Source organism: Apodemus sylvaticus, chromosome 14 (assembly GCF_947179515.1).
Source record: "Apodemus sylvaticus chromosome 14, mApoSyl1.1, whole genome shotgun sequence".
NCBI classification, from domain to species: Eukaryota; Metazoa; Chordata; class Mammalia; order Rodentia; family Muridae; genus Apodemus; species Apodemus sylvaticus.
The window spans coordinates 11899870-11924226 of NC_067485.1; the positions used below are offsets into that span (position 1 = coordinate 11899870).

A 24357-nucleotide genomic window follows, 5' to 3' on the forward strand; every position below is an offset into this window, starting at 1 on the left:
AGACCTAATCCTCCGTGGAGCACCGGCACCCCCGCCTTCTGAGGCCAGCCACCTCCTCGGGAGTCACAGTTCTCCTTCTACGCTGGCTCTGCGGTGCACGGATCTGGAATGAGCACACCTCAACGAGATGCACCAAGGCTCTCCCTCCCGGGTCAGAGCTTTAAAACTGAGCTGGACCAGCCTTGCTTTTGTACTTCTGAGATGTCACTCCAGAACTCTGAAGGTTCTCACTCCACCTGCTGGTAAGGGGAAATCAGCCCCAAAGTGCCGTATTGATCAAGGAAATGCACATAAAGACATCTTATTGTTATAATCAATAACTTTCTGATGTAACAAACACATCTTCAAAGAATGATGTAATAAGAAGACTTGTACCTATTGGTCCCTCTCCTTCTTCCAATGACCTCTGATCCATGATGTGTCTAAACATGGGCAAAAGAAAAGCAATGGTTTTTCCACTTCCTGTCTTGGCAATGCCAATCAAATCTCGTCCAGACATTATAGCAGGAATGGCTTGAGTTTGGATTGGTGTGGGCTTTTCATAGCCATGCCTTTAAAAGAAACAAAAAGAATGCATTATAAGAATCACTATCGTTGCCGCGCCGTGGTGGCGCACGCCTTTAATCCCAGAACTTGGCAGGCAGAGGCAGGTGGATTTCTGAGTTCGAGGCCAGTTTGGTCTACAGAGTGAGTTCCAGAAGAGCCAAGGCTACACAGAGAAACCCTGTCTCGAAGAAAAAACAAACAAACAAACAAACAAAAAACAAAAAAGAAAAAACAAAACACACAACCTCCCCCCCAAAAAACAAAAAAGAATCACTATCTTTGGGCCAGTGAGATGGCTCTAAGATTAAGAACACTGACTGCTCTTCCAGAGGTCCTGAGTTCAATTCCCAACAACTACATGGTGCCTAAAGACACCTATAAAGGGATCCGATGTCCTCTTCTGGCATACAGGTGTTATTGCAGAGAGAACACTCTGATATTTAAATAACAATTAAAAGAAGAAAAAAAAAAAAAGCTGGGCTATGGTGGGGCATGCTATCAATCCCAGCACTTGGGAGGCAGAGGCAGGTGGATTTCTAAGTTTGAGGCCAGCCTGGTCTACAAAGTGAGTGTCAGGACAGCCAGGGCTATGCAGAGAAAACCTGTCTCAAAAAAACAAAACAAAACAAGACAAAAAAAGAAACATGCGCTTTAAACCCCTCAGAGGACAACAAGCATTTGCTCTTCTAAATATGATATATTTAGAATATATTTAGATATATTTAGTGAAGAGCAGAAAAAAGCCAAGGGCTGGGCTGGCAAGAAGGTGTAGTGGAAAAGCGTGCCCACGTACAACCTCAACTCCACAGGGTGGCAAAGGAAGAGACTCCCAAAGTTCTCCTCTAACCCATGCCATGTGTGCCTGCTCAAGCCGTGAGATACGTGGAATAAACACATGAAAAAGAAAATACTTAAAGGCCCAGCGTGGTGGCAGACACCTCTATCACGCACTCAGGAGGAAGAGCATCTGTGAGTTCAAGGCCAGCATGATTTGCATAGTGAGTTCCAGGACAGGCAGGGCACATAAAGAGAAACAGAACTGAAATGCAGATGCATATAACCACCAACACTTACTTTTTGAGGGAATTTAGGATCTTCATGGAAATTCCACACTGGACCCATGATTTAATTGGCTTGGGGCAACCTTTTCCTTTAACTGTAATGCCCTCCATTTCCAATCGGAACACATTCACCTCTAGAGAACAAAGCCCCAGTTAGACGCTCCTACACTTTGTTCCACTGGTCCCATCTAGCTACACTCACTAGACAGTCAAGGGTCAAGGGCCTCACCTCCCTCAAGTGCCATCAAATAAAAGCCCATAGCCATACAGGAACACTACCACTCGGGGACACAGTAATCACTGCTGCAATAAGATAAGGATATCACCAAGTGCTCAATTTCAACATGTTGGTTTTAATATTTATTATTTATTAATATTTATTTAATTGCAACAGAGTGGTTGACAGACAGCCCAACCACATGTTCTAGCTGAGTCGCCTAGCTCAGCAGACTGACAGCTGTCAATCATACCAACAGGGCCAACACTGTCTGTTTGAATCGAACACAAACAGTACTTTCAACCCAAAGAACTCTGTCACTAAATCCATTCTGCTTTTTTAAAAAACACTTCCAAAATCAACCCAGGCCCGTCCACGCTCCCCTGAGGGAATGAGCCATTTGCTCTGAGGTCACAATAAAGGAATGAAACTCACAGAGCATCTTACCTTCTTGAGACATTTTTGCTAATTCTGGAACTTCAACGTAAAAGTTTTTCCTGAATGGCTCATATTCAATTTTTCCATGATCAACTGGTTCTAGAAGTTTTCTCTGTTTTGTCTGGTAGCCCGTGAGGGCTGTTTGAAGGTCAACTTCTTCCTCCTCTGAGGAGTACTTGAATTTTTGGGAACAAAAAGTAAAGTCTGTTATTTATTTTCCCTTCCAGAAGACGCAGTCCTCGTTGTCAAAGCTCTCACCTCTCTCCTAGGAAGTGCTCTGTGGAGCGCTGTGTGCTATCTAACGCTGGCCCACAGGGTTGCCGCAACCCCAGGAACCTGAAAACCGCATCATCTAAAAATCTCAAGTAACAATGTCCACGATTTTGAACGTAAGTAAATCAATTCCTTAAAAATTTACAATTTAATTTGTTTCTTGATTCAAAGTTCAGTAACAGACCTCACAAGTCTCAGAACTGTCATTAAGTTCTGCAACTCCTTCCTAGGACAGACCATTACAGTACAGGTCAACGGGAAGCCATGGCGCCTCACCACTTCTTTCCCATGTTCTCTGCCTGACATGGACCAATAAGGAGGAGGGGATGAAAAAGCAGGTGCAACAGAGGAGGAAAGACAGAGGAAGCACTGCTGGTCCTGAGCAGCGGTTATGTCCCCAATGTCTGTGTGACTGCCCGGCTCATCGATGTCAGCTCTTTGCTCTACACGCTCCCCGGAGACGAGGAAAAACAAAGCAAAGTGAGGGCCTCACCTCCATGGCGTCCTGGTCATTCTCCATCAGTTCTCCCTTCTTCTTATCGGCATCTACTACAGCTTTCTTGGTCGTTACCACAGTAACAACTTTCGTGACTGTTGGCCCAGACTTCTAAAATAAAAAAGTATTAAAATATTTTGCAAAAGTTTAAAAAAAAAAGGTTTAAAAAAATATGAACACTAAATCCAAGACAATGATAAATCACACAATTTGTAATTCAAACTACCGGGACTATGTTTTTAAAGGAGCAAGAGAGTTGTGCTTTTGTCTTTTGGGAACTTTCCAATGCGACTACACGACGGTTCAGATTCACTCGCATACCCAGAGCTGACTGCAGAATATGTATGTATATATAACATTATTATTTTGTTTTGTTTTGTTTTTCAAGAGACAGGGTTTCTCTGTGTAGCCCTGACTGTCCTGGAACTCACTCTGTAAACCAGGCTGGCCTGGAACTCAGAAATCCATGCCTGCCTCTGCCTCCCAGAGTGCTGGGATTAAAGGCGTGCGCCACCACCGCCCGGGTGAAACTTTTAATGCTTTTTTTTTTTTTTTCAAGTACCCTTCAGCCTTAAAAAAAGAAAAAGTGGCAACCTTTAAAAAAAAATTTCTATTAATTTATGTGTATACTTGTGTATGTCTATGGACCACAGCATATGTGGTCCCTGCTGACAAACAGAAGAGGATGTGGTTGTGAGCTACCACGGGAGGTCTGGGAATCAAACCTGGGAATCAAACTCAGTGCTCTTAACTGCCCTAGTGACCTCTCTAGACCTGGGACTGCGTTCTTACTCAAGATACTGGACTCTTTGGACCAGGCAGACAGCTCAGCAGATAATGGTATTTGCTGCCAATCAAGAAAGGAGCAGAGTCTTACAAGTCATCCCCGGACACTCACACCCCAGGCACACTGTGGTATGCACATGCCCCCCCATCCCGAAACACACACCACTTAGGAAATAAATGCAACGTAAACAACTTAGTAGAGTCTTCTCTTTTTTGGCTGCTTTGTTTTTTTGAGACAGTCTCTCATATATAGCCCTGACCGTCCTGGAACTCACTATGTAGAACAGGCTGGCCTGACACTCAGAGACCACCTGCCCCTGCTCCCTAGTACGGACCCCCACAGTAGCCTAAAGTTGCGTCCCACCGAGCCCCCCTCACACCAGACTAAAGCTGCGCCTCACCAACAACTCCCCTTCCCCCTCACTAGACTAAAGCGCCCCACCGACCCTGCAGTAGAGCCTAGGTTCCTTTTTTGTAGAAACCCCACTAACTTTTCAACATGCAGGTCCGAAGAGTGGCAAGTGACCAACGCCAGCTGTCCACATACCTTCTCATTTCCCGCTCCGCCTTTCACACTCCTCATGTTGAACTTTTTGACCTCTTCTTTCACTTCCTCCATGTAGGCATCCAGCGGGTCCAACTCCTCGTCCTCCATCTCGTTGCCTTCCTTCTCAGCCTCGGCGGGATCATCCTCATCATCTACAACAGCAGAGCCACCTTCCTTCACACAGGCCGGGGAGAGCCTTGGTGGGTGAAAGCGCTTGCTGTACAGTCTGACTACCTGAGGCTATTCCAGGGCCCACAGTGGGCGAGGAAACACATTCTGTAGGCTGCCCTCTGACCTCTGCAGGTGTACTCACAGGCGTGTAAACACACTCGCACAGAAGCACACACATACATTTACAACTATTTCTTAAAGAGGAGATGGCCACGTCCAAACTGTCCCTCCGTCACTCCTGTCCCTCTGTCACTTCTCTCCCACTGTGCAAACATCACCCTATAGCTCGCTTCCTGTGCAGTTCAAGGGGTCACACCTGGAAGGGCTTACAGCTTTGGTTTTTGTTTTGTTTTTCGAGACAGGTTTTCTCTGTATAGCCCTGGCTGACCTGGAACTCACTCTGTAGTCCAGGCTGGCCTCGAATTCAGAAATCCGCCTGCCTCTGCCTCCCAAGTGCTGGGATTACAGGTGTGCGCCACCACCGCCAGGTGGGCTTACAGTTTTATTACTCCATGTATTACTGTTATGTGACAGTGAGCAAAAAACTAGTAGTGAATCACTTAACTGAAGAGTAGTAAGAATAATTATGCTTAAATGTATTTCAGAGTTGGGGACACATAGCTAGCTCACCAACAGAGAGGCTTTTCTAGTATTCATCAGGCTATAGGCCAGATTTTCCAACATACAAACATACGCACACACCCCACAGCTCTAGATTTTATATTAAATACTTTCTCTGATAAAATAACATTCATTTCTCTTGCTCCCCACTCTGCACACATGTATGGTGGCCACCCGCCAGGTTAGGCTATCATCCTTCAGGTGTTATCCATCTTAGTTTTTGAAACAGTCTCTTGTTTCACCTTGCCTGGAACTTACCACCTAGGCTAGGCTAGCTGGGCAGTCCCAGGGATACACACCTCTCTCTAGGCCTGCAGCACGGGGCACTGGGGGGGCAGCACTATGCTGTTCTCACATGGGTTCAAGGAAGGAAACACAACTCAGGTCTTTATACTTGCACAGCAAAATCTACACTGACAGACATTTCCAAGTCCCTAGAGGACACTTTAACATTTTTCCTTCAAGTATCTTTTCGGTAACACTCTTTTGAACATCATGATCACTTATAAACAGAAACTGTGTAGGTGGAACTTCCACAGAAAACAGACCACAGTTTTGCTTTCCTGTAAGATACCACTTTACTACAACCTTAAAGAGTCAAAATCAGAAAGGAAATGGGCTAAGATGTAAGTCAGTGGAACAATGCCGACAGCATAGGCTAGGCCTAGGTTCAAGCCTCAGAACCACAGAAGCTAGATAAGAGGAGAACGGGTCTCTCCTCAGGGATAAACGCAGGAGGTGCACTTAGGTTTAAAAGATGAACCTGTCTGCGCGCAGGCCTTGGTGCTTCCGATCAGAAGGCGGGGCCAGATGCACCAGACTCTGAATGGCCATGAGTGTTACTCTCACCAACAGTCCTAGCGGCAGCAAAGGCACTGGCCCTACCTGCTACATCTCTAAGTGCACAAATGTGCTCTCTCAAGTCAAATCTTGCCTGAGACTTCTCTACAATTGCAACATCAGCATCTAAAGAGGGAGTGCTTAAAAGCCTCCATTCCAAAGGCACAGTGGCTTACACCTACAGTCCCAACTGCTCAGGGGCCCTGTGTGCAAGAGCTCTAGGCCAGCCCAGACAGCATAGTAGGACTAGGAGGGGTAAACATAGCCCGACACAGGAAGAAACCAACAGCATGACTGCACCTCTAGATCGCGGACAAACTATCACCAGAGACAGAAAGCAATGTGAGGTGTAAGGCCTGGGGGAAGACGGGATGGTGAGACCTTTACTGTGCAGTCTCCATCTGGGGTAGAGAAGGAGCACTGGCGATGGACAGCACTGGTGATCACACACCGGTGATCACACACCGCCGAACACGCTGCGAAGTACACAGTGCTCTGTGTCGGTTACAACAGCACTAGCGAGGTGACCTGGTGCCGGAGCATCTGCTAAACATGCACAAAGCGCTGGCTCTAGCCCTCAGTTTGACAGGGGCTATGAGCAACAGGGTAAACTATAAATACAACATTGTGCATAGTTCCCGCAGTGTTCCCAGACGTACGTACCGTCGTCATCCTCCAAGCTCCACTTCTTCCCCTGCTTCATCTCCTCAATCTCCTTCTTCAGCTCCCCTATGTTCTCCATCGCCTTCTTACGTTGCTCTTCGCGCCATTTTTCAACTCTTTCTTTTCGTTTTCTCATTTCTTCTTCCAGCTTATTCTGGTCAAAGTTCTTTGGGGAGGGAGGGAAGAGGGTTACAACAGCACTATCAAAATGACAATCAGCATGTATACTCCACATGTGATTTTTAAATAAATTCTCCAAACTATAAAAAATAAGAAAAGTAGATGACACCCTTAAACACAAAGCAGATTCAGTATCCCCAAGCTAACCATGCTCCTCTTCTATTCGAAGCCAGGCAGTGGGACGCCTCAGTAAATAAAGGCACTTGCTACAAAGCCCGAACAGGAGTCCAACCCCAACCCCTCACGCGGTGGAAGACGTAGAGTTAACTCTTAGAAGGCTAACAGACCACCACACTTATGCTGTGGCATGCCATGTGTGCCATCCCACAAGAAAATGTAATAAAAAAAAATCAAAGCAAAGCCAGAGCTGGTCATTAGCACCTGTACCTTAGGGAGCTAGGGCTAGTTCGAGGCCAGCCTGAGCTATATACAGCAAGACCCTGAGAGAGAGATGCAGTGAGGAACAGAGGGACAGGAGAGAGTAAAGAAGAGTCGAGGCGAAAAGCGCTTTCATAAAGAAAGCCGAAGCGCTAGGCTGGAGAGTTGGCTCAGCCTATGAGCACTGGCTTCTCTCCCAGAAGATTCAAGTTTGATTCCCAGCGCCACAATGGATATGATCACATTGTTAACCCCAAGAGTATGTTATTTACTGAATAAAAACCTGTTCTTTACTTGGGAAAGGCAGGAGGGGGGGAAGGGGAGGGGAGGTACAGGAAGGAGGGGAGGAGAGGGGAGGGGAGGGTTGCTGTGCACAGTCTGTGGCCCTGGGCCGCTGACCTACCCCAGCATCCTTCTCTTTCTCATCCTCCTTGTCATCCTTGTCCTTTTTCTTCTCCTTGGAGCTGTCCCCGCCATCTGCTTTCTCTTTGGACCTGGACCTTCCGAAGAACAAAGAGAGTGAGACAAGGCCCACGAGGCAATCATCTGGTCACGGGGCTGTGGAGCTCAGGTCTCTCCTCCACCCGCACCAGGGTCCAAAGTCAGCTGGAGCCGCGGCAGCAAGCATCCGTCTCACTGAGTCATCTTGAAGCCCTATGGCACTAATTTTAGGACTATTTAATAGACATGGATCTCATTTTCTTTTTTTTTTTTTTTTAATTTATTTATTTAATCTATGTAAGTACACTGTAGTTGTCTTCAGACACACCAGAAGAGGGCATCAGATCTCATTACAGATGGTTGTAAGCCACCATGTGGTTTCTGGGATTTGAACTCAGGACCTTTAGAAGAGCAGTCAGTGCCCTTAAGTGCTGAGCCATCTCTCCAGCCCAGGATCTCATTTTCTTATCTCTCCAATAATCAACACATTTTCATAATCAATAACAAATACCTTGGTACATGAGAAAAGTGAATCTTTTATAGCAAATATTAGTGAACATTAGGAAATTTGTCTGAGAAAAATAATTACAAAATTTAGACAGGATGGAAAAATTTTAGAAATTCATACGTATAGTAATACTCAAAATATCAAGGGGCTTTACATTTGACTTATGCCTCTAATAAGAAAATGGCTTAATTTTAATGATATAAAATTAATATTTGTTAGGCTAGAGAGATAGCTCAGCTGTTAAGTGTACCACTGCTCTTAAAGAAGACCCACACTTGGGAGGCAGAGGCAGGTAGATTTCTGAGTTTGAGGCCAGCCTGGTCTACAGAGTGAGTTCCAGGACAGCCAGGGCTACACAGAGAAACCCTGTCTCGGAAAAAAGAAAAAAAAACAAACAACAAAAGAAGAAGATCCAAGTTCAGCTCTGAGCAACCCCGTGGAGCAAATATCCAAGCACTGGAAACAACAGTGCCAGGGAAGGCCCTGGCTCTGCAGGTGCTGCACTGCATGTGGAATGCAGGCCGACATGCAGGCAGAATACTTACATACAGAAAAATGAAGAGTAACCAATCTCTCCCTTTCACGATTGGTGTGTTTGAGTGATTTCTAGATATCCTTTCAGGTTTGAAAAAGCTACTCAAAGATGAAAAAGATATTCTTCAAAGTAAAATTCCCTAAAAATCATCAGCTTTTTTTTTTTTTTTTTTTTTTTTTTGCCATTGACTTTGCTCTTTGTTCTGCCCAGGACAGCTTTCTGTGAGCACAGTGAGGGCAGTCCTATTTTACTATAGAGCAGCAAACAGCCCTAGCACCATTTATCTTTGTTTTCTCAAGACAGGATTCTCTGTGTAGCCTGGGCTGCCCTGGAACTTGCTCTGTAGACCAGGCTGGCATGGGCACTCACTCTGTAGAGCAGGCTGGCCTCTAACTCACCATTTATCTTAAGTTCACTGCAGTGTAAGCTGACATTTACCAAACGGCTGTGTGGATGCATCTGCCCGCAGGCTTGTCGTGTTCCTTCACTGATATGCCTATCTCATCTGCTAGCAGGCTCGTCACGTCCCTTCACTGATCAATCTCTCTGTGCTTCTCTACAGAAGCCTGACCCTGTCCGCGGCTGCAGGCTGGCCATGTGTGTCTCTGTGGCGAGTACAGGAGTCCTCCTCCCTTCTTTTCAGATAATGTCTTTTGTACTTATAATATGTGTAGGTGTGTGTGACCCTCACGGAACAAAATAAACAAGTTATAAGCTAGTGGGGGAACGAGCCAAAGATTACAGTCTCATCATTCACTCCAAATAATGAAGTCTCCGAGTTGCTATTCTGGGAGCTGAGGCCGGAGGAAAAACTCTACTACACAAGTACGCCACTCAGGGCGACACTGCTGTCAACAATAAGAACATTTGCTAAGACACCGAAGTGTGCTGGTCTTTACGTGTGTGTGTGTGTGTGTGTGTGTGTGTGTGTGTGTGTGTGTGCGCGCGTGTGAGTGCGCACATGCCTCCCACCCTCCCCCCCCATTTTAAAAGACTAAACTGGTAGGTGGTGGTGCTGGGAGGTGGAGGCAGGTGGATCTCTGTGAGTTCAAGGCCAACCTGGTCCACAGAGCAAGTTCCAAGACAGCTTTTCAGATAAACTCTGTCTCCCAAAAAAATAAAATAAAAAAAAAAAATGACTAAACCTTTTTTCTAAACTAAAATATGACTTTTCTCCTTAACTCTTATTAATATATATAATACTGTACTAATTCTCTAATTTTCTAATGTTAAACTAATTTACCTTTCTTGAAGTAAACTCGATTTGCTCTTTATGCGACTTGCCATTTTTTTGTTTTTAAAGATTTATTTCATATTTTGTTTGACTACACTGTAGCTGTCTCTACACACACACACACACATATACACACACATAGAGAGAGAGAGCATATGTATGTGTGAGAGTTGTATTCCATATGCTGTTTGCTTAGGTAAACTAGAACCTTTCCCTATGCTGTCAGGTGTCTGTTTTTGAGACAGGGTTTTTCCTGCCCTGGAACTAGTTCTGGAGCCAAGACTGGCCTGGACTGCACAGATCCCCTGCCTCTGAACACCACTCGGTGCTGCAGTTAAAGGTGTGCACCACCAGACCCAGATTCGGGCTTAGTCTTAATGCCTACAATCATTATTTGTCACAAGTACAAACTGAAAACCCTAATCTGAAAGGCAAACCCTGAAACTCTATGCGTCCATGGCATCTGAATGAAGAGTTCACACCCCGCTGCACACAGCTGGCTGCAGCCCTGCACACACTCACAGCACACACACACACACACAGCTGCCTTCCGAGGGAGGGGATGCAGCCTGGAGGGAGGGCGTCTGCTCGGCCTGGGCATGGCTCTGGGTCAGTCCCCACATTGCGAAACCACACGTGGCAGACACCCTGCTCCAGGCAGATATGTGTAAGACGTTCATAAAACAAATTCTGGGGCTACACACAGGGCTCAGTCCCAAGACCTCTCTCATTACACACAAACGTGACAAGACATGGGAGTACCAACTAAAGACACTTCTTGTCTCAAGCCTTTAAGATTAGAACTATTCAACCAGTACCTCGTTAACAACAACAACAACAACAATAAGGCCCCTATACATGAATTTTTCTAAGAGAAATAGTCCAAAAGGAAGAAGAAAAATTAAAAAAGGTATGCGGGCTGGGAAAGAGGATCAGTCATCAAGAGCACGAGTTGCTCTTACGGAGAACCTCCACTCAGTTCCCAGCACACACATCATGGAGGACTCCTGGTGCAGAGATCTGATGCCCTCTTCTGACCTCAATACAAGGTACACACATGTGGTGCATACAGATATACAGATATATATAGATATATATACATACACATGCCAGAGAACACTGCATACATAAAAAATTAAAACAAAAAAAAATTGTAAGCTATGAACAGTACTTCAGAAAAGAAACCCTGGGGTTAGAGAGATGGCTCAGCAGTTAAGAGCACTGATTGCAATTCCTGAGGTCCTGAGTTCAATTCCCAGCAACCACATGGTGGCTCACAACCATCTATAAAGGGATCTGATGCCCTCTTCTGGTGTGTGTCTGAAGACAACTGCAGTGTACTCATATAAATAAAAATAAATAAATCTTTAAAAGAAGAGAAACCCAAATGGCCAATAAGGACACAAAAAATTTCCAACTTCACTAGCAATCAGAGAAATGCACATTAAAGCCACAGTAAGCCCCCTCCCTCAGGAAGCCAACAATCAGCTCTTAAATACTTCTCTCCATAATAAAATTCTTTCCAATTCTCAAAATAGAAAAATCTACAATATAATCATATATCTAAACAACTGGCAGAAACATAGAAGACTAGCAATGTTAGACACTGGGAAGGCGTGGAGCAAGAGAACTCTCCACGCTGTGGTGGGGTAGAGGGGCAAACGCTCCGGAAGGGAATCTGCGGCCATCACCAAGTTAGAGAGAGCTGTGTCTGCGGCCACAGTCTCCCTTCCAATGTATTGCCTAGGAACACTCACACAACACACAGATCACAGAGGCTGCAGGAAGAGGTCAGGAATTCAGGGTCAGCCTGGGGTACATACCAAGACCCTAGCTCAAGAAGCCATAGGCCATGGATATAGCTCAGGAAGAAAGTCCCTGCCTATAATATAAAGCACAAGATTTTGGGTTTGATGCCAACATTACAGAAAAAATGTAATGAGAAAAAAAAAAAAAAACAAACCTCAGGGCCCTCAAAGTCTTGCTGCACACACACCCATTCAACGGAACAGTAAGCTGTGTACAATACTCAAAACACTATTCAACAAAACTGAACCAGCACAGGCGAACCTCAAACAACACTGAGCAAAGAGCCTGTGACTCTATTCACGTGCAGCTAAGGGGCATATACGGGTGGTCCACAGGGGTGGGGAGGGGGCGTGCCAACAAAGTGAGGCTCGGGAGGCAGAGGACAGCTTTTGAGGGACCCAGAACCACACAGCAAGATCCTCTCAAATATAAAGGTAGGCTAGGACAAGTGAATGGAGCATGAATTTGAAGCATTGAAGAATAAGTAGATGTCCACATCCCTACAATGCAGGTCGAGAGAGAAAACAAGCTAAGACAGCTCTGGGTGAAAGCGTCAATCACTGATCCAGGAGTGGTGTCTCTGGTGTGAGTCCCAGCACCAACATGGAGGCTCACAACCAACTGTGGCTCCCTTTTTAGGGGCTCCCACCTCTTCTGAAATCCAGAGCAGCAGATATGCACATGACACAGAGACATACATGCAGGCAGAACACCCACACATCCAGAGAGATAAAATTCAGTTTCTGTAAGCCTCCATCTTGCTTTCTTTTTCTTTTCTTGGTTTTATTGTTGTTGTTGTTGTTTTAAGCCAGGTTTTCTCTGCAGAGCCCTGGTTGTCCTGGAACATTCTAACTGTAGACACCAGGCTGACATCAAACCCAGAGATCCACCTGCTTCTGCCTCCTAAGTGCTAGGACCCAGGCTTATTTTTAATTTTAAGAAACCACAATAATATTCCATTGGCCTTTGGTAAAAAAGAAGTACAACTTACAAAGTAAAACAACACTGGAGAGATGCCAGCACTGTATAAAACAGGAACAGTCAACAGACCACACCACATCGTGGTTTCAGTTGGCAGTGTACTGGGTGCTAGGAGACTGCAGAGCGAGCACCCTGACCTGACAATAGACCTGCAGTCTCGCGTCTCCAGCATCACAAGAAACACATACACCTAACTCACACAAGCAAGGCCACACTTTCCCAAATAGCAATTCAATAGGTGCACCATCAAAGTTAAGAAATTATTGTTGGGCCACACAGCCGCCTCAGTGATTAAATCACTGCTCTGGCAAAGGAGTTCAGTTCCCAGCTCCCCCAGCAGGTGGCGCAGAACACCACAAAAGAAGATACTTACAAAAGCTCTTACGGTTAATAATATAGATTAAGTTACCCAAAACATAATCCACACATCAAATGAGGTACAAGAAGAACGGAGGAGTGGCCCCTTGTTCTGGAAAGACTCAGTGAAGCAGTATAGGGCAAAATCAGAACAGGGAAGTGGGAAGGGTTGGGTGGGAAAACAGGGGGAGGGAAGGGGACTGATGGGACTTTCGGGGAGTGGGGGTCCAGAAAAGGGGAAATCATTTGAAATGTAAATAAATAGATCAATAAATTTTTTTAAAAAATGCAAAAAAAAATTTAAATAAAATCTACCCATAATTTACCTGAAGAAAAAATAATATAGATTAAATAAGGTACATCATAGAGTATAGAACCAATAGAATCTGCTAGTGTCTAAGTGAGTAAGATTCTTGAACTTCCAGCTCCCAGGGATCTGAGGCCTCCGGCCTCCACTGGCACCTACCTACGCCCTCATACACACCTACAAAGGTATGCAGAAATCAATAAAAAGAAACCTTTTAAAAGTTGTCAGCAAATATCTAAACTATCTGAGAAAAGAATCTCAAAGGCAAAAAACTGAAGCCAAGGATATACCTTGTGGAGTGTAAAGCCAACAGAATTTGCTATTCTCCACTGAAACCTAAATCCCATAGCCTAGTAATCATCCTGCCAACACTTCACAGCAAGAGTCAAAGTCTGTAACCACTGATGAGTTTAAACACAGAAAATAAAGATGGAGGGAAGGCAACTGCACAGCAGTTGCAGTCCAAGGACAGTGTTACCTATTCTCAGCCTTCTTGCTCTTGCTGCCAGGACTGGAGGACCGGGACCGCCTGCCCCGGCTTCGGCTCCGTGAGCGCCTTCTATCTCGGCTGCGAGATCTCCTTCGCTCTCTGCTTCTGTCACGCTCTCTACTTCTGGAGCGCCTGAAAGGAAGAGTTCTCTTTTATTTTGTGGCCAAAGAGAATTATTATTGCAGACTGTGACTGACCCAACCCAAAAAGGTCTTAGCTACCAAGTCAGCTGAACAGGAAACAAGTGACTCCAGTTCCCACAAGGACAGATGGAAACGGGAGGATACTAGTTTCCATAGTGACGTTTGCTAACACAGCAGGCTGTAATAGATACTTTAAATTTCAGACAGCCTACAGCTGGGGCTGCAGCTCAGCCCTGGAGCACTGGCTGAGCTAATTAAACTCCTAAACTCAGCAAGGGGGAAGCCTGGGTCTACATAAGGAGATGAACAGAACCTTCCGACTAAGAGGTGACACCGCTGCTGGTGACCACGTGACACAGGGCAGACCCCCCAACTCCCTGGATCCCAGGTTCTTCAACTAGAAAATATGAAGAATTCACTATATAATTTCAAGTCTTGCTTTTGTTGTTGTTCTGAGTCTGACTTAAACACGAGATCCACCTGCCTCTGACTCCCTAGCGCTGGGATTAGAAGCCTCAAAATCCTTGACCAAAAATTTGCTATTTTATTTTCACATAAATAGTCAGAAATCAGCATGGGGGTGGGGGGAGGCGCTCACAGAGGCAGTTCCAGGCCAGCCTGGTCTACAGATCAAGTTCCAGGACAGCCAGAGCTACACAGAGAAACCCAGGGTGGGGATGGAGGGTTGGGTGGGGTTGTGAATTTGTTACTTGTTGAGTAAACTGATTTACTTAACAAGGGCTTGACAGAACTATGAGATCTGTCTGAGGGACACACAACAGGAAGGTGAACTCTACATTGTCATGGGTAACTGCTTCTCTGGACTACCAGGTTTTAAGACCACAGTATTCTCCCTTCTGACCACTTAGGAAGTCATAGTTTATATAAGAGTCTGACCTCTTATAAAGTCATAGTTTAATGCTGTCATGCTTTCTGTTTTTAAAGACATTTTCACGGAGAAAAGTTATAGCTATTGACTAATAGTTATACCTAAAAGTTATAACTATTAGTGTCAATATGTAAGTAAATGTAAATTAAAAAGGTTGTCTTTCAATTCAAATCTAAGAACAGTCATTAAATTAGCTTAAAACACCAAAGAGGGCCCACAGAAACTCTTTCCTGTTCCTTCCCAGTGTCCACTTTAGTGGCTATACACAAGGGCTGACCTTTTTTTTTAAATTTGATTTTTTTTTTATTTGATTCTATATGCTTAGGTAGAATCAAATAAAATCTGCACAAGTGGAACATATTATCTTACTTTTATCTCTCTCAGGGTACTTCAAGGTTCTCTCTGCATTACAGAAAACTCAATCTAAAGTTTCCAAGCTTAAAGATATGGTTTGAGACTCCTTATAGACAAGTCCTGTGTCTAATGGAAAGAAAGCAGAAGGCCCACAAATGGGCCACTAATTTGCAGACCAGAACACACCTTTGGAGAAGCCCAATTTACCCGGGAAGGCCCAATATCACTGAATCTGCAGAATTGGATGTCTTACCTCAGGCGCTTCCTGTCCCTTGACCGAGATCTTCTTTTGTCCCTACTCCGAGATCTCTCTCTCCTTCTGTCTCTATCCCGACTCCTGGAACGTCTGTCATCTCCACGTTTGCTTCTTTTGTCAGAGGGTGAGCGACTCCTAGACCGACTCCCGGAGCGACCTCGTGATGCTGACCGTTTGCGGTAGTGGCTGGAGCAGCGTCAAGTCAAACATTAACCTCAGCAAGCAGCTTGTACTCTATTTCTATGTTTAAAAAAACAACTTACGCCGGGCAGAGGTGGCACACACCTTTAATCCCAGCACTTGGGAGGCAGAGGCAGGTGGGTTTCTGATGATGTTCGAGGCTAGCCTGGTCTACAGAGTGAGCTCCAGGACAGCCAGGGCTACACAGAGAAACTCTGTCTTGAAAAAACAAAACAAAAAACAAAAAAAACAAAAAACAAAAAACAAAAAAAAACAACTTACAGAAAAGATGTTTCGATGAGAAGAAAATGGACTCTTGCTGCAGTACATGTACGACTAGAAAGGGAAGCTGGGATGCCACACATGGTGACTCATGCATAGCAGTTGGGAGGCTGAGGCAGGAGGATTACCATGAGTTTGAGGCCAGACTGGGCTACAGAATAAAAGCTCGTCAAAGGGTTGGAGTGATGACTCGGCACTTAAAGACACTGGCCATTCCTCCCGAGGACAACTTGCATTCTGGTATAGGAAGAGATGACAGGAATGAAGACACAAATGCACGACAAGTCAGGTACTGGATCAGAGACAGCCAGCTCAGAACAGGAAAGCCAATGGAGGATTTGACAACTTCTATCAGCTGACTAGCAAACCTCTCAATAATAAAGTGACATTTTAGAGATGCTTGAAGGAAATATAAGCAGGACCATACAGACACACAGGGTAAAAGGCACATGAGTGAACTCATGGGAAGAAATCTAAACCAGCACCTGAAGGAACAGCAAGGAAGACAGTTACACAAACTAGACAGTGGGGTCAGGGGTGGGGACCACACCTCAATCCCAGCACTCAGGAGACAGAAGCTAGCCTGGTCTACACAGTGAGAGTCTGTTTCAAAGAAGAGAGAAGAGGAAAGGGAAGGGGAGGGAAACTCAAGAGAGTACCACGAGGCAAGATCAGAGAAACAGCAAAATACTCAAATATGGAGAACCTCACAGGGTCTTACAATGACTGTCATTTACTCTGAGTAAAATGATAATCTACAGGGCCACACATGGTAGCAGACACCTGTAGTGTTATTAAGGTGTTTCAGCTACTGAGGAAAGATCACTTATGTCAATCAGGTTAAGACCAGCATGCTGTCATCTCTAAATAAATATTAAATATTAAATTAAATAAAAATTAAATAAAAGTTAAATTATTTATGTGTATACATATATACCCAAGTACAAATGTGTTTGCACAAGTGCGCACACACTCGAGCATTCCATGTGTGCAGGTACCCACAGAACTAGAAAAGGGCATCAGGTTCCTTGGAACTGGAGTTACAGTCAGCTGTGAGCCATGTGGGTGCTGGGAATTGAACCTGGGTCCTCTGGAGCAAACCCGGTGCTTTCAACCACTGAGCCACCTCTCCAGCCCCATGAGTAAATATTCTTTCAATAAATAACAAAAAAGAAAAAGTTACTAGAAGATTTTTGTTTTTGTTTGTTTTTTTGAGATAGGGTTTCTCTGTGTAGCCATGGCTGTCCTGGAACTCACTCTGTAGACCAAGCTGGCCTCAAACTCAAATCTGCCTGCCTCAGCCTCCCAAGTGGTGGGAATAATGGCGTGTGCCACCACTGCCTGGCTCTGGAAGATTTTTAAGCGTGACTGTTTTTAAAGTTATCTCTCAAGATACAACGCCAGCACTCAGCAGTGAAGGCAGAGCAATCGGCAGTTCAAAGCCAGCCTTGACCAAGGCAGCCTGCACCTATTTTTTTTTTTTTAAGTACTGTTTTGTTGCTGAGCAAAGAAGGAGGTAACAGGAGGAGAGAAAACATGAAACTAAAGCAAGCATCTGACTTAAGAGATGTGCCGCTTAGGTCTGAATAGCAAGTGTAGATACTGAGAAATATCAAGATCTCCAGTGAGGACAAAACACAGAAGCCCAAAACACTAGCACTGACTCAACTTAATTATGAATTAAACATCAAGTATGAGGGTGAGAGAGAAGGGCTGGGTGTCTCCACATATCACCAGAACAAGCAGGAAAGGAAGGCTGAGCTGAGGGGAAGAGGCTGTGCGTGACCAGCACAGGTTCCAGATGTGTGAGGCCGAAATCACCTCGCAGCCACCTTCCTCGCCACCACCGAAGGTTGCTATTACTGGGAATCAACAAGTCATTCACTTTCGGAGTCTCTTCAGGATCTACCTTCTCCTACTCTCCAAGAAAGCTCCAGATGAACGGAAACTGAAGGCTAGTTCTCACCTCTAAGCCCTTCCCAGTTCCCGGAAGAAACCGAGGTCAACAGGCTACAGACCTGTTTCACCTGGGTGAAACGGACCTTCTTGTGAAAGGTCTGAGGAGTTTGAATTTCATCTTCAAAATAACAGGATCCAACAGATACTAAGTCAAAAAACAGCAAGATCTTACTGTTATTTCTGAAGTGTCACTTTGATTCCAGCAATACAGATACAGTCGTTAAAACAGCAAGATCAAGAAAGGTAATTCAGGGGGCTGGAGAGATGGCTCAGCAGCTAAGAGCACTGAGGTCCTGAGTTCGATTCCCAGCAACCACATGGTGACTCACAACCATCTGTAATGGCATCCAATGCCCTCTTCTACTGTGTGTGAAGACGGCTACAGTGTATTTATATATATATATATATATATATATATGGAAGGAAGAGTCAAGTTGATGCTGCCTGGACAATTAACATTAAGTGCCATCTTTAAGTCAAAAGACTTCAGGACTGGGGAAACAGTGCAGATTCTAACTAGAAGCAGGCAGGGAGAGGGAGATGAGTTGAACATTGCTTCCAGATCTCTGGGCTGGGCAGTCAAACGAAGAACAATACCTCTGAGAGCTTTACAAGACTGTGAGAAGAACTGTGGTCAAGACCCTTATCCGGGTGACGCTACAGGCTTTTTATATTTGCGAAATTTCAAGCGCTCCCTCCACTCTCACCTTGCTCACTTCCCTGAACCTAAGTTACAACCCAGTAAAGTGTTGTTAGCATTAAAAAGCAACGCAAACTTCTCATTCTCTCTACACAGTGAACCACAGTATCTTTCAGACTGGCTACACACACATACCAATCGTCTCATCTTTCAAGATAATAATAGTAGTAGTAGTAGTAGTAGTAATATCATCATCATCGACCTCAAGGTCCCGAATCCGTTATTAACCCCTCAAGTTTTGAAGACACCGTATGGTGCCCGCGTGAACGGTTTCACAAAGAAGCAGGCAACAAAGTAACAAAAATCTATCTGCGAAGTCAATGTCCGTGAAACAGGTGTTTGTTATAACCCAATAAAAGCCAGTCCTGCATATATCTCAGGTGCCTAAGAAAATGCCTGCACTCGCTCCTTTTCAATGACTTAGGAAAAGACCACGCGCGCACCAAAGTAAACTAGAGTGGACGCAAAAAATGTTGTGAAGACGAAGCAGAAAGGGAGTGAGCCGGCTCCGGGTGGACGGAGGGGATGAGGCTGAAGGGTCCGTGAAGGGACAGGGTGGGCGCCGGGGACTGTTCCCGCTCAGGGCTCGACACGGTGGTTGCAAGCACCCGGGAATCCGCGGCCCTGAGCGCCAGCCGCGCCTCGTCGCGGCCCAGGTGACCGGCTCCTAAGCGGCCACACGTGCGGCCGCCCCGCACCCGCCGCGCCGCCACCTCGACCCGCTCCCCTCCGAGCCCAGGAAGCCGCTAGCCGGCGGACTCACCGAGACTCCCGGCCCATGCTGCCAGCCAGCCGAAGGCCTGCGCGCTAGGGACGATGCGCAGGCCTGTGGAGAGGACAAAGGACGAGGAGGCACCAAGCCCTCACGGGACCGAGCGAGGACCGGCCCTAAGAAATGTACAGAGCTCCTGCAGTGACCGCCATCAGAGCGTGGCCAACGAAAACAGGATGTGCTGGCGCTGGGCGCGGAAGGAAGGAGCAGGCGGAAGGAAGCGACTGCTTCCCACAGCGCCACCAACCGGCTGGAGGCCGCGCGGTTTCCAGCGCAACCTGCGGCACTAATCAGTGCTGTGGAGTGTGGCATCAACCAGGTCAGCCTTGCAAGGGGTCTTTGCTGCAGACCACCGAGGAACCCTATGCAGCATGCAGCTGTCCCAGGGGGTGTGTCTGCTTGCCTTAATCGGCATTAAATAGTGCTCCCGTCTCCTTATATGCTCTGTACTTAGTCACTTATTTCTTTATGTGTATGCCAGATCCTGAGAGCTACTAGTAGTAAGGAGAGTGACACTGAAGAGGAAAGACTCTTCAAGAGGAGATGTGAAGACTTAGAAGCTACAGAAGAGAGCTAAACTGCACTGAGGATTATAATAGTTCTTAACACTGGGAAGTTTCGGGGCTGGGGGTTAAGGGGGAGGGAAATACATGATCCAATTCAACTGCTCAGAAGATGGGGCCCAAAGGCACAGGCACATTTTGTTTTGTTGTTGTTCTTCATTAAATTCTTCATTTAATGACAAGCCCCCATCCCACTTGCAAGGGACCTCTGTAGTGGGAATTTTGATTTCTTTAAAAAAAAAAAAAAAAAACAGAAAAATAAATAAATAAATAACCCAGTGTGGTGATTTAAATACACTTGGCCCAGGGAAGTGCAGCCATATTGGAGCAGGCGTGGCCTTGTGGGAGGAAGCACATCAGTGCTGGGGTAGGCTTTGAGGTCCTATGCTCAAGCTCTGACCAGTTTGAAAGAGACTCTCCTCCTAGCTGCCTGCTGAAGCCAGTCTTCTTTTTTCTGCCTTCAGATCAAGACACAGAACTCTCAGCTCCTCCAACACCATGTCTGCCTGGATGCTGCCATGCTTCCCACCATGACAGTAATGGACTGAACTTCTAAAACTAAACCATCCCCAACAAAATGTTGGGTTGGAGAATGGCTCAGCGGTTAAGAGCACTCTCTGCTCTTTCCAGAAGTTCAATTCCCAGCAACTCCATGGTTGCTCACAACCATCTATACTGCAATCTGATGCCCTCTTCTAGCATGCAGGTATACATGCAGACAGAGCATACATAAATCTTTTTTGAAAAGTGTACTTTATAAGAGTTGCCTTGGTCATGGTGTCCCTTCATAGCAGTGAAAACCCTAAGACATGGGGCTGCTTCAGATCCTCCACAGCAGCTACGATTTGTCTCATGCTCTGGCAGGAGTGTGATTCTGCCAACTGATGATAATTTATGTCTGGAATTCTAGGGACTCTCTGGAGAATACTAATGCCAGAAGCCCGAATGGTGATGGCAACTGCTGCTTCTGCTGTTTGCTGGCTGGATTTGCCCCAAAACTCTATCCATCACCATCAGGAAGAGATTTATGCTCCTTTCCCTCTGACCTTCTTTCTTACCTATCTAACCTTGAAGTGTTGGAAGGGATTGGGGTGGAAAAGGTGGTAGATATAAGAACCCAATGAAGAGGTCAGGTGGTGGTGGCGGCGCATGCCTGTAATCCCAGCACTCTGGGAGGCAGAGGCAGGTGGATCTCTGAGTTCGAGGCCAGCCTGGTCTACAGAGTGAGTTCCAGGACAGCCAGGGCTATACAGAGAAACCCTGTCATGTGAGTACACTGTTGCTATCTTCAGACACACCAGAAAAGGGCATCAGATCCCCATTACAGATGTTTGTGAGCCACCATGTGGTTACTGGGAATTGAACTCAGGACCTCTAAAAGAGCAGTCAGTGCTCTTAACCCGCTGAACCATCTCTCCAGCCCTCATAAAAAAACTTTAATTGGACTTTGGCTACTTTATTGGGTTCTTTGTGCTACCCCCCTTCATCACCCTAATTCCACCTTTCTATCCCCCCAACACTAGGTAGGAGAGAAAGAAGGATAGAGGGGAAAGGGGGTATTAATCTTGTTAGAATACTTCCTGCTACTTAGGGGCATAGAGTTCCTCCGAGGAAGTTTGATCTTCATGATCCAGATCTCGCCAACCAGCAAACAGCAACCAGCAGCAGCAGAAGCGGCCACCAACACCTCTCTCAGGTCTCTGGTGTTTTATATACCCACAGCCCCAAAGATTCCCCAGATTGCCCAACATAAACTATCTTCAGCTGGCAAAATCATATCCCTGACCAGGCTCAAGAACAAATCATAGACAGCAGCTGTGGATTTTCTGAAGCACCCCATATTTCACCTGGGATTAAAACAAAACCATGTTCACACCACATTTCTGTATTTTAAAGAAACCACACTTCTCACTACAAAGAATGGCTTGGCTCCATCCTGCCGAGAGGGAGCTTCGCCTGCAGAAATAGAATGATCAGTATGGAAAACAGCCCACCCTGCTCCCAGGCAAACCACAAGAAACAGCCGTCACATCCTGCTAGGCACCTGAACATGTGTATACACACCTGTCCCCCAGCCGTCTAAGCGTCCCGACTTCCATCATGCAGGGAGGGCGGATCCCTCACTGTTCCAATAAATCAGTCTTAGCCTAATTTTCGGGGTGGATAACCCCATTATTCGGGGTGAATCAGGTGTATGCACACAAGCTGTCTCACTGAGGCTCCTATAAGGGAGCCGTTTCATCAAATAACGTCTAAAGGAGCTGTAGGATCCTCAGAGGAGCAGCGCCACGCACCTCAGACCCACTGGCTCATCCCTCCAGCCCGGCATGCAGCAGCATCTGGACAGCCAGACGGAGGAAGCGCACACCTGGAACCACATGTGTGGATGTGTACAAATAATGGTCTTTCACTCTTGAAACTAACGCACCTCGAATTCTATTGCTTAGAATTACACTTGAGACCAGGCTGGGGGGGGGGGGGTGCACTCCTTTGGTCCCAGCACTCAGGAGGCAGAGGCAGGTGGATCTCCGGGTTTGAGGCCAACTTGGTCTACAGAGCAAGAACAGCCATAGCTATACAGAGATTCCTTCCTTGTCTTCAAGAACCAATAAATAATAATAACAACAACAACAATAATATTTGTTTGTTTGGGTTTTGGGGTGGTTTTTGTTTGTTTGTTTGTTTGTTTGTTTTTGAGACAGCGTTTCTCTGTGTAGCCCTGGCTGTCCTGGAACTCACTCTGTACACCAGGCTGGCCTCGAACTCAGAAATCTGCCTGCCTTTGCCTCACAAGTGCTGGGATTAAAGGTGTGCAACACCACTGCTCAGATTAAGAACCAAAAATATTTGAAAAAAAAAAACTTTCTTTTATAAGTCGAGATGGTCACGGTGTTTTATTTTTCAAATAAATACAATCACTAATGTAATCAAAAGTGTTTATGCTAATGCTTGCCTGCATTACATTGCCTGATTCAAATTTAATATTTCTGTTCAAGTTTGCTTCTAAAAGTTACTCTGCAAAGCTGAAAAGGTTGCTCAGAGATTAAGCGCACTTGTTGCTCCTGCAGAAGCCCTGGGTTCAATGCCCACTATAGACACGGTGGTTCCCAACCATCCGTGAGTCTAGCTCCAGGGGATGCAGTGCCCTCTCCTTAGCTCCCTAGGCACCAAGCACACATATGATACACATGCGTACATGAAAATTAATAAACCTAATAAAAGCAATCTTAAAAGACATGTAGCTGGGAGGCAGAGGCAGGCAGATTTCTGAGTTCGAGGCCAGCCTGGTCTACAGAGTGAGTTCCAGGACAGCCAGGGCTACACAGAGAAACCCTGTCTCGAAAAAACCAAATCCAAAAAAAAAAGACATGTAGCTCACTGTCAGGCCACTAAGCTGGAGTGCACAAGACCTGAGTTTGGTTGTAGCACAGCAAGTCAGGGCAAAAGACAAAAACATACTTGTGAAATTTTACAAGAGAAAATTCCCAACTACGGCTGTGAAGAGAGCAAGTACTATTTCTGTAATACAGCTGGAGAGCTAGGCACACAGTTGAGGGCGATTGCTGTCTGCCCTCTCTTGCAGAGGACTTGGATTCAGGTCCCAGTCCCACAGGGCAACTCACAGCTGTCGGAACTCCAGGGGAATCATTTGGTTCCCTCTTGAGGCCTCTGCTAGCACAGGACACGCACATGGTGCACAGGCAAATGTGCAGCCAGGACACTCATACACATGAAAGAAAAATAAATCTAAACAAAAAAAAGAGATAAGCCAGGTGTGGGGCGCATGTCTGTAATCCCAGCACTTGGGAGGCAGAGGCAGGTGGATTTCTGAGTTCAAGGCCAGCCTGGTCTACAGAGTGAGTTCCAGGACAGCCAGGACCACACAGAGAAACCCTGTCTCAAAAAACCAAAAAAAAGCCAGGCGGTGGTGGCGCACGCCTGTAATCCCAGCACTCTGGGAGGCAGAGGCAGGCGGATTTCTGAGTCGAGGCCAGCCTGGTCTACAGAGTGAGTTCCAGAACAGCCAAGGCTACACAGAGAAACCCTGTCTCAAAAAAACCAAATCCAAAAGAACCAAAAGAGAGAGAGAGAGAGAGAGAGAGAGAGAGAGAGATGAATACAAGATGTATAGAATCTCAACTTTTAAAAAATTTTATAAATACCTTTTGCAGTCACTTGGGTAACTGCCCACCACTCGACTGTCAGATTCAATGCCCGGCAAGCGTCCTGTTATGGAGGCCAGCACTGCCGGCATGTATGAACTTTAACCACTTCTTCCTTAATATATGTGTACACTGACTCAAGGAAGGACGCAGCTGGCTACCTCTTTCAGGCTTTGTGTTAAAAATTTTTTAAATAAAATGTACAGACTTACTAATA

General features: G+C 45.8%; 1 protein-coding gene across 2 annotated transcripts in view; it reads right to left on the reverse strand.

Annotated features, from left to right (window-relative positions):
* Nucleotides 1-19601, reverse strand: part of Ddx46 (DEAD-box helicase 46) — a 43732-nt gene extending 24131 nt beyond the window's left edge. For both annotated transcript variants that reach the window (XM_052156317.1, XM_052156316.1), the window contains exons 1-10: nucleotides 19406-19601; nucleotides 15519-15707; nucleotides 13868-14011; nucleotides 7621-7717; nucleotides 6660-6825; nucleotides 4365-4516; nucleotides 3029-3142; nucleotides 2272-2437; nucleotides 1621-1741; nucleotides 376-551 (exon numbers count right to left, since the gene is read on the reverse strand). In XM_052156317.1, coding sequence (XP_052012277.1) covers nucleotides 376-551; nucleotides 1621-1741; nucleotides 2272-2437; nucleotides 3029-3142; nucleotides 4365-4516; nucleotides 6660-6825; nucleotides 7621-7717; nucleotides 13868-14011; nucleotides 15519-15707; nucleotides 19406-19422 — 1342 coding nt within the window. In that variant the 5' untranslated portion in view covers nucleotides 19423-19601. The remainder of the gene's footprint in view (nucleotides 1-375; nucleotides 552-1620; nucleotides 1742-2271; nucleotides 2438-3028; nucleotides 3143-4364; nucleotides 4517-6659; nucleotides 6826-7620; nucleotides 7718-13867; nucleotides 14012-15518; nucleotides 15708-19405) is intronic.
* Nucleotides 19602-24357: the final 4756 nt, after the last annotated feature.